This window comes from Rhodnius prolixus, unplaced genomic scaffold, assembly GCF_049639745.1.
Source record: "Rhodnius prolixus isolate KJV_2025 unplaced genomic scaffold, Rpr scaffold_13, whole genome shotgun sequence".
NCBI classification, from domain to species: domain Eukaryota; kingdom Metazoa; phylum Arthropoda; class Insecta; order Hemiptera; family Reduviidae; genus Rhodnius; species Rhodnius prolixus.
Genome location: NW_027411583.1, coordinates 13,883,073 through 13,893,616, shown reverse-complemented (window position 1 = coordinate 13,893,616; position 10,544 = coordinate 13,883,073). Strand labels below are relative to the sequence as shown.

At 36.0% G+C, this 10,544-nt stretch overlaps 1 protein-coding gene across 2 annotated transcripts; it reads right to left on the bottom strand.

Annotated features, from left to right (window-relative positions):
- Positions 1-650: 650 nt before the first annotated feature.
- On the bottom strand, positions 651-9,750 carry LOC141448248 (natterin-3-like). 2 transcript variants are annotated; one of them, XM_074116478.1, is made up of 7 exons: positions 9,647-9,750; positions 6,356-6,427; positions 6,153-6,233; positions 3,176-3,277; positions 2,490-2,722; positions 1,840-1,983; positions 651-1,122 (listed from the first exon to the last, which is right to left on the bottom strand). In XM_074116478.1, exons 1-7 carry the CDS (start codon positions 9,651-9,653, stop codon positions 1,036-1,038), a joined length of 726 nt encoding a protein of 241 aa, XP_073972579.1. In that variant the 5' UTR covers positions 9,654-9,750; the 3' UTR covers positions 651-1,035. The 2 variants fall into 2 exon arrangements, with proteins under 2 accessions (XP_073972579.1, XP_073972580.1); XM_074116479.1 differs by lacking the exon at positions 3,176-3,277 and having other exon boundaries at positions 9,647-9,744.
- Between the last annotated feature and the right edge of the window lie 794 nt (positions 9,751-10,544).

The following is a 10,544-nucleotide window of genomic DNA, read 5'->3' as shown; positions in this document are numbered from 1 at the left end:
CCAGAATCGCCTCCCGAAGTAACGACAGTCTTATGCTGAACACCCTGTATATTCCCGGGCCCAAAAATCCTGTCGACGGCCCTGAATGTGCCTAATTTTTTTAGGGTGTCTTTTTTTGGAATTTTATAGAGTTGTACAGAGGCATCCCTACATGTAACCAACATTCCAAATCATAGGGAAATTAACTGACCGGAAATATAATTTCACAGAAAATTTGTAGTTTTTAGCGATTTAGTCGAAAATGGTACCTTTAAACTGTATGGAAGGTTAAGTCTAAACTAATTTTTTTTATTAAAAATTGAAAGTTCAAGATAATTTCAAACTGCGGTAATAGAAATTCGTGTTACACCAGACTGGCCTGCCATCGTTTTCAATCCAACACTTCCCCTAGATTGTTCTTGAGGAATCATCACTCGTGTGGAGTTACAGAGTTAGAGAGATACAAACTCTTGATACAGACCAGGGTGTGGTCTGTTAAGGTTAGAACTGAGTGAATGCTGTTGCTCTCTGTCGGCCAATTCCCAAACTAGTTTACCTAGCAACCAAAATTGTTTTACTTTTGGTAATAAATTTAATTTGCCCGCATTTTGAATACTTTTAACGAAAATAAAGCTTATAATCAAAATAAATAAATAAAATCAACAAGGAAAAAAGCTTGAATATGCGTGTATTTGAATAATTGATCAGCTTTCAATAACATTGAAATGAAAATTTCTGCTTATCTCAAGCGGTATTATCACACTTAACTCACTAATTAAGGTAAATGTGCACACACCTTACAAGATAACAAACAAATTGATAAAAACATATCTGTAGGGTTAATTTGATCTTATCACTATTCAAATAATTCATTCTGATATGATTAAGTAAAGCCTAACACAACTAGAGGGTGGAGTATCCTGTAGAACAGATTTTTTTTTTTTTCATAAATGTAGTTTTTAATAAATCTAAAATGATCTTGTTTTACACCAATCCAATAGTTCAGACTTTCAAGTTTTATTATGTTTTTTCAATGCTTCCTGAATTAAAGTCTGTTCATGAAAGAACCAGAACTTCGTAGGTAGGGAAACTGAGCTCTCGTCCGTCAAATGGTACATAGAGACAACCATGGCTGGGATGGACCTGCAATAACAGAGATACAAAATTAGTTAATTTGGATGTTTTTGTACATCAATTGAGAAAAATTTGATTGATTTCTTAATTATATTTTCTTAAACAATCAGAGAATATTTGGGATATTGGCGATTTATGTCCACTCAATGCCTAAATCAGTGAAACTTACTGCGAGCCCTGAATTCTCTACTTTTTGGGGAGGGATCCAAAGCAACCATTTCCCTTTCTCAGAATATGTTTACGAAATAATTTAGGCAACTTGATTTAATATAATATATGTTGACATAACATAATCGCCGATCACTGAGTGACCAGAGGCAAAGCCTCTTTGGCAGTTTCAGAAAATTTAGACTTCAACTATGACAGTTGGCAACTCAAACTGAACTCGAGACCCCACCATGATGATGCAAAAAGCAGCTCTGCCGCTGGAATTTAGTTAAGAAGAGTCCGTCATTGCTTTGTAGTCTGTACATCCATTGAAATGGAATCAAATTGAAGCTGGCTTCATCAATTGATAACAAAGTACATTTCTCGTCAACATCAAAATAGTAAATCCACAATCAACTTCTTTTACAATTTTACTAAAATTTTGTGGTTTGATTAGACTAGGAGTGCCGCATTTACCCCAAGATCTCTTGAGGAAGTTATCAGATCACCTCCATCAGAAGGATATACAACTTGTAAAGAAAATAGTTTTCCAAACCCAGAATATTTAAAAGTTTGTACCTTGCCGGGCGTAAGCGTTCCTTCAACCATTGTCCTGCCCATGAAGAGATGCTCTCCGTCACTTGTATTTCCTATTCTTATAGCTTCCGGAGGCACAGAACCTCCTTGACAGAACTTCCATGCTACGTGATTACTGCACAGCACCTAGATTCAAGAAGGAACATAAGTTAGACTTAGTTCTGAGACTTTTCGTGTAAAGACATGGGATAAATCTCTTCAGAAAACCAGAACACTTTGGAAGTTACTTTTTGTTCTTGGATAAAAGAGTAACCGGAGCTTGGTTCTATTTTGAGGCAATTTCAACTAAAAACTGTGCTCCCAAGGTAATAGCACTTCTTGTTGGATTCCTTATAAGAATGTCCTCTTAAGGAAACAACACCTTTCCATCTTACACAGATATCATAAATATCTCCTCTTTTGGAAATAAGGTTCAAAAGAACTTTATTTGGAGAAAATAAAAACTAAGGATACTAAAAAAATCTTTCCGGAAACGACCATTTCCGACTGAGAAAGTCCTCAAACTCTGTCATATTGAAGTAGCAGTTCTGCGACTAATTTCCACATTTCCTTAGAATCTTCATCAAACTGTTTCAAGTACAAAATAATTTTAAAAAATAAACAATTTACCACACTAAAATCAATAAGATTACCTCATAATCTTGTTTCGAGATCTCGTTGCCACCGTAGCTGATAAAAGCGCATCCATGAGCGGGTGTTACCTTGGCCGGAAGTAGATCACCGCAGTGGAAAGCACGGCCCGCATAGATTGGACTTCCGTTCAGGTCTGTGCCGGCGTGGACTGCGTCTTGTGGTATAGATCCTCCGTAACACGTCTGCCACCTGAAGGTGCCCATGCAGTGAGATGGTGGTATCCATCCGTAGCCTTCAAGTCAGTTAATTACTACTCATCAGCTCTCCATAATATTTTATTACAACTACCCAAGCACCACATTACAGAAATGCATTGCGTTAGTTTGCAGTAAGCTCCAATACCACACGTAAACACCTGCACGACTTTCTCTTATTCCAACTTACAAAGGTAAGTTTCAACTGAACGAATTCTTAATGGAGGCGACCTTTTCCTTAGACTTTAAATCCATCTACATGTGTCTAATCAAAGTAATATTTAATGAGGAAATGTTAAATAAATTTGCAAGAAAATCGCGCTTTGCAACGGCCGTGAAAAAAACATTGAATTTAAGCAATCAATTAAAAAACAAAAAAATTACTCAAATCTCCGAAAACAGAGCACCAGCAGGTTGTGAAGTGTTAAGTGTGTGCGTGAATATGCATAGATAAGCAATGATAAGTTAGTAATACTGTGGTAGTACGGAACCTGATCTGTCACGTGCGATGTGCCGTGGTTGCAAAGTTGACTCAAGCTTGACGACTCCGATTCGCTGTCTCTCTTGTACACTTTGACTTATGCACTTTCGCCCTAGAATTCATAGCGGAAATGTAAATCACAGATTTCCTTTTGCTAGGCTTGGTTACAGCCGATTTTCACGATTTGGAAAAACGTTAATAAATACTAAAGGACGGAATGTATATTATTGCTTGCGTACTAATAGATTAAGCGTATTTACCCTGGATACAAATAAGTTAAGCTCGCTGAAGAGAAAGTTGCCCGACAGACCATGACAGAGAATGGATACTCCAAACTTCTCTTTTTTGAAAATCCTTTTGAAATGGATTTGTATGAAAAAATATACAATTAAAAGGAGAAACGAGTCGTTCCCTAACCTCGCCTAAGTTCGAATGCCATCAAAACTGGCTGAGCTTTATTCAGCTTTTTAATTTTAAAAAAAAGTTTTATTTCAGCAATATAACGCTCACGGTCAGTTAAAAGCCTAAAATTTGGACTTGATGGATACTGAACTTGCATTTACACCTAACCACTGGTACTCTAGACTGAACTGGAAATATTGTTCGTTTGAGTCACGTGGCACTCTGCCTTTAAGGAGAAATTCCTAGTGCAATAAAAAGCAGATCTAGGATCTGCGGTAAAGTCAACAGCTGACTGTCAGGGAGAGATTCACTACTTCTCAATAGGATTCTCTGAATCCTTAAGTTTCAAAAAATCCCCCCCAAAAAAGATGAAGAAATTAAACTTTGAAAAGAATTAAAAGAAAACTATTTCGTTCTCTTCAAAAGAAAAAAAATGTAATAAAATTAAATGTAAAGCAATAAAAACCAAGGTAATAAACACAAAGCGTATAAAGATCAAATGCTACGTGGATCGCAGAATCCAAATTAAATTTAGCAAGGATTGGTTTATAAGGGGTTAGCTGTTGCTCATTTTTCCCTTCGGTTGTCGCAGTTGTCGCCAATCAGCCACAAGTTGTAGCGAATGTTTTTTTTCAGTTTCCTTAAAAACAGGGGCAAGGATTTTTTTAAAACTTTATCAAGGTTCACCGTTAACGCTCATCCAAACGAATCCTCTCGGAAAGCTTTCATCAGATTCTCTAGAGAAACTGTCAAGCATTCCTTAAGTTCATCTTCACGACAATTTACGAATTTGCTTCTCTAAAACATCAAGTACGAGGGTCGTTTGAAAAGTCCGTGCAAAGTCAGAGAGATAGCACCACTGGCGCGTATCGAGGTTATGTTTAGTTAGTAGCATCTCTTGGAAGAACACACACCAAGTTTCAGCCAGATCGGTCTATTTCTTTGTGTTTGGCATTCGTTTGAATCGAGGAAGTCGAGAGATTTTCAAAAAATGGACGAAAAAGAATTTCATGTGTTGATTAAACACTACTTTATGAAAGGCAAAACGCCTCAGGAGACTAAAGAGAAGCTTGATAAACATTATGGTGACTCTGCACCTTCGATTAGAACAGTTTATAAGTAGTTTCAAAATTTTCGGAGTGGCCATATGGGCACAAGTGACGCTGAACGTTCTGGACGCCCTGTTGAGGTTACTACTCCAGAAATCATTGATAAAATCCATGATATGGTGATGAATGACAGAAGAGTGAAGGTGCGTGAGATTGCTAGTACTGTGGGCATCTCGAATGAACGGGTACATAATATTTTGCATCAACATTTGGACATGACAAAGCTATCCGCAAGATGGGTGCCGCGATTGCTCACGCTTGACCAAAAACGAAATCGTGTGAAGTGTTGCAAGGACGGTTTGCAGCTGTTCCAGAAGAATCCGCAGGACTTTAAGCGTCGTTTCGTCACTATGGATGAAACATGGATACATCACTACACTTCTGAGACCAAAGAACAATCTAAACAATGGGTTACCAAGGGGGAATCTGCGCCAAAAAAGGCGAAGACCGTTCCTTCGGCCGGAAAGATTATGGCGACTGTCTTTTGGGATTCGCAAGGAATAATCCTCATCGACGATCTGGAAATGGGTAAAACTATTACAGGTGCATATTATTCATCGTTATTGGACCGTTTGAAAACCGAGCTGCAAGAAAAACGCCCACGATTGGCCCACAAAAAAGTCCTTTTCCATCACAACGCACCAGCTCACACCTCAGCAGTTGTGGTCGCAAAATTAATGGAAATAGGGTTCCAACTCGTTTCACATCCCCCCTATTCTCCAGACTTGGCTCCCTCGGACAACTATTTGTTCCCCAATATGAAGAAATGGCTGGCGGGAAAAAGATTTTATTCAAACGAGGAGGTGATTGCAGAAACGAATGGCTATTTTTCAGACTTGGACAAATCCTATTATTCGGAAGGGATCAACAAACTAGAGCAGCGTTGGACGAAGTGTATAAGCCTAAAAGGAGACTATGTTGAAAAATAAAAAAGGTTAACCCCCAAAAATTAAGTAGTTTTTATTTTTGCACGGACTTTTCAAACGACCCTCGTAACATTGAAAACACACCAAGAAGTTTTATATCGTTAGAAACTAAATTGATTGAAACCGGAAATTAAATACAAAAGAGGTTGTTTTAAAGGGTTGAGGATGGGATGGTCTGCAGGGCTTAGAATTCTTAGAGCAGTAATATTACTTCGAGGTTTACCCTCATTCTTCTGTGTGACTGCAGTTTGAGCGAAACCAAGCTTCAGAGTTGTATTACAATTAAGAAAAGATCGTGCAAGTGTTCACTCTTTGTTTTGTTAAAGCGCATCAAAATGGACGAACAAACCCAAAATTATATTTTTATTACACACTAAAACTAGAATGAGTAATGCTAAGATATTGGCAACGATGTGTAATAGGTATATTTTCGCTTATCTTTAAGATAAGAGATTTTCCTTGTTTTGATAATAAAAATGTACATCAAATAGAATTAACTGAAATAAAACGAACTGTTCCCAAGTGGATGTAAAGTATAGAAGAAACTCACTTGAGTCGTGTCGATGGGGTGTATAGTTCGGCGGTGTGACGTAGGGAGGCGTTGACGGCAATCGGCAGACACCGAAGCCAGCTGATCCAGAAAACAAAATCGTGGTCACCATTAAATTGTTTACAGTTTTACCTGAACTATTTAATTTTTTTAAATCATTTTGTTAGTATTTCTAAAATAGTAATATTAATAAGGTCACTCACATGGAAGAGGGGTAAAACCTCTACAAGGATTTCCCGGAGTGCTGCAACCGCAACCGCATTTTCGATTCCACCCTTCAAAAAATCATTAATCAACTATCAATATGTACTTGTCCAATAAATGGGGCAACAGGATAAGTTACTTCTTTGTTCAATAGCTCGCCTTGCTCAATAGTGGAATAAAGGCACTTACATAATACTCTCTCGGCTTACATTAACCTAAATGAACCTATTCGGTGACGGTCCCAGCGTGATGATTCTTTCAAAAGATTAAGATCTTTTGAGAAGGAACGGATCTTTTTTCGTATTTCATTTGTAAACATAATTTACATGCTACTGTCGTTTCAACAATAACCTCTTTTTAAGGCTTAAAAACCGTATTGCGTTTTTGAAATATCAAAATATGAAAGTAATTAAACTTGAAAGATAAAAAATATTGATTTACATTTATGAAATGACTATTCTTTAAAAAATATTGCAAATAGGCATTTTTTTTGTTTTTCTTGTTACATCAGTTTTAAAGATAAGGTGACTCTAAAGATAAGGGAAGTACCAATAGCCCATGAGATGTTTTTTAGAGCCTTCAGACATGAGGGCTATTATCGGCGACTTCTTGAAATTCTCGGAATGACGAGGCGTGCATAGAATTTGTTGAATGGTTATTTTGAACAATTCAAAAGTCAGAAGAATTCGTTCGTTAATAACAGAACAAGCAGATCACTGTTTCCTTGTTGAATATTTTACGTGGAAGGATCAGTTTTAAGAGTCGTAGTCAGGCAGTCACTTTTGCATTATAATGTTGTGGTATGACAGTGATTATGGTTTGAATTAGAATCGAGAATTAAACAGATATTTTAGTAGAAACTTCGTTTTTCTTCACACACTTAACTAAGAAGGAATAATTATTATAAAACCACAACTGAAAGCAGTCTCTTCGAGGAAACTTGAAGGAAAATATCCATCTTATTTCCAAGAATAGTATCGCATATGTTTCTTCCCGGTAGCTGTAAAAAGATATTAACATTTTTCCACTGAATTACAATTTTACAGGACATTCCTCCACATTGAGGTATTGCCACATGTGATCTCATGCCTGTAGTTGATGAAATCAGTTTCACATGTTTGTTTTACTCCTTTTTTGCAGCTGTTAATGTGCAAATAAATTCAATTAGAAATTCAAAAAAAAAAAAATCCTCTTGCTAATGTGAATAGGTTGGCAGTGCTGTCTTTGATTTCTTGTAACATTAGAGAGGTTAATCAGTATAGTGTAGGAGATTTTGACTTCATTTAACTTTCTAACACACACTACTGTTATCAGCAAGTAGTGTGAGTATTCACACTTCACACCAGATTCTTAATCGATAGACATAAAATTGCCAAATAGGCAATTTATGAAATGGTTTAATGCATCGTCATTTCCAATTAACGCTGACTGGATAGGGGAAAAAACGACAAACACACACAAAAAAGTGATTAGGATTCATATTTCTGAACGACAGGAATGAGTTCGTTCAGACGATATTGACTGCGTTTTTTATGTAAGAGGCGAGAGCATTATTATGTGTGTCTAAATAGATGACTGTTACGTAGGTTATTGTTTGTAATGACATTAATTCTTGTTACAGCAAAAAGTGGGGATTGCAAGGTTAAATTAACACCTTTGTACATAAATAACTAGATAATACCTAGTTTTACGGAGGAAACATCTCAACACTCGCTCCACTTTCTCTTCCGCCGATTATGTCTTTAAATTTTCTTGTAAATTAAATTTGTAGATTAAATATTTGTTGATTTCAAAAATTGTGCTTATAAATTCACTTGAAACATACTATTTTCCAAGCACTTTGGTAAGCACTAAAATAAAAATCTAAACGTTGAAATAGTACGGCCGGTCAGCAAATTTTTTCTTTAAATTTGGAATTATGGTTAGGTTCTTCATTCAAATATTTAAAAGGTGGTGTCCGTACTTTGTAACAGAAATGGTCCTTCTCTTGTCGAACTCTTGCCCCAGAAGTGTCTATTCCAACTACCCAAAAGCAAAATATCCAATTAAAAGTTGTAGAACAACTGAAGCACAGTAAGTCAACCCAGTTTGCGAGAAAACCTCGCACAGCAAAATGGCATTAGATGCTCTTTACCTGGGAAGAGGAAGTAAGGAAACAGGAAATGCGCCTTTCCGGAAGAGATTTTCTTTTTTAAAACTCAGAATTCTTAGAGAGATGAGTGTGTTGGTAATGATAATTCTTAACTTGAAATACGAACAGGAAGTTCAAAGTTGTTATTTCCACTCAGCACCACCAGGGTGCATATTTGGAGGAAATTAGTCATACGGGAAGGGTCATTTTAACTAAAATGTATTTTCCAATTTCTCAATAAAAAAGAAAAAAACCCTAATATTTTTCCAACTTGGTATTCCTTGCTGAAAACATGTACTTTTCATCCGAAACATTTATTCATATAAAGGCAGTTTCCCTGCAAGGCTAGGGTCTCCCAACTAGGGTGCCCTGTCAGTCTAAAGTACAGATTTATCGCCTTTACAATATCAGCGAGAGAAAACTCTGCAACTGTTAGTAAAGATTTCGTTTTTTCTTTTTTTCCGAAAAGAGTTCCAATGATTGTTCTTTGCACTTGGAAAATACAAAACACGCGTAAGTAGGGTGTTACTTTTATTTGAAAAAGTTTTCCGAAGAAACTGGATTTAAGCGAGTTTTCCGGAAGGCTTTTCACTGGAACTACAGTTTGCACAATTTATAAGTGTCAAATGTTTCGCCATAATTCTTGAAATTTGAATTAGTTCAGCAGAAGGGCCACTGAGAAAAGCATTATTAAAAGTTTCATTTGAACTTGAAATTCCGATAGGTCACTTAGTTTTCGATTTAAAAGTTTTATTGCTTCTTCTTGAGAGATGATTGTTGCAGAGGGATTCTACGGGAACTGTGACTATGATAACCTTTCTTTGACCATATCATTCCAATACTGTGAACGTGAAAGCGGCTATGTTTTCAATTTATATTCTGTCAAGAAAATTCAAGCAAGCGGAAAAGAAAGAAATCGTGCAAAGAAAGATATCACTGTGAAAAGCGGAAATGCAACTTGCAAAAAAAGAAGAGAAAAGCCGACACAATGAGCTTAAATTTTAATTGAAGAAATAAAAAAAAATGCCCAACCCAGTTACTCGCTAACAAACAATTATCTGTTTAGCTCTTAAATTCTAATTTTGCGACAGTAAAAAAATAAACAAAAATTATTTGTAATATTTACAGGAAAAGAGAAAAAAAATATTAGTGAACCTACCTTCCATGATGAGTTCAGTAATACAATGTGGAACGACCTGAAGGCACTGAATTCACCGAGCGACTAGCGCAGTCTAACCTGCCGGCTGAAACTCACTCATATTTATACCTTATCTTCCCCCAGTTATCAATTGCATTATTAAAATAAATCTAATAATAATTGAAATAATTGTTTATGACGATGAGTAATAATTCTAAAAATTGATAATAAAAAATTATCAAATTATTTGCGATATTTAGTTATCATAAATATGAGTAATTCGTTAAACAAATCAGAACGTGATCTGTGTAATTGATGATATGAGCTAATAGATAACCTTTTTTATTTCTATTTCTCAACTTTTTCTGGTTAAAGGAGAGAGAAGGTTAGAAACGGGCGCGAACACTTACTCGACATTACAAATATCGACTAGAATAGACATTTTTCCCGCTGAAGCTGGTAATTGAAATAAAAGTAAACAGTAAAAGAAGGCGGTCTGAACTCTGAACTGGAAGCGCTATAACTTTTTGTGTTTAATACGTAACTAAACTCGAGAGATTTGTGGACGATAAGTTGTAGTATAAGTTTGTTTACTTCTATTGTGTTTTAGGTTTGTAATTATTTACAATTATTAATTCTCAACACTAGCAAAAGTGTTGTAATCGTGTTAATTTATTACAATTTTGATACTTCACAGGAAATATCTGTTTTATGATCCGCTGCTCGCGGAAGGAGGTCAAGCGATCGCAATTACCACTTTTTACTGAACCGTTTTTTTTCTATTTTTCTAAAAAATGGCTGCCAAGATTCTTTTTAATCTTGTGATACTAGTTCCGTGTATTGGAACATTTTTCATGGGAATTCTGATGAAGGGCATTTCTGTTTATTCAGTGGGTATTAGGAGTTCGACTTTCTTCTA

What these genes read in the sequence shown, in the direction of transcription:
- LOC141448248 (XM_074116478.1), bottom strand. An exon ending in AGGTTTTACCCCTCTTCCAT is followed by an intron (nt 6,234 to 6,355) that starts GTGAGTGACCTT and finishes TTTCTGGATCAG; the next exon opens with CTGGCTTCGGTGTCTGCCGA. An exon ending in GAACGCTTACGCCCGGCAAG is followed by an intron (nt 1,123 to 1,839) that starts GTACAAACTTTT and finishes CTGTTATTGCAG; the next exon opens with GTCCATCCCAGCCATGGTTG.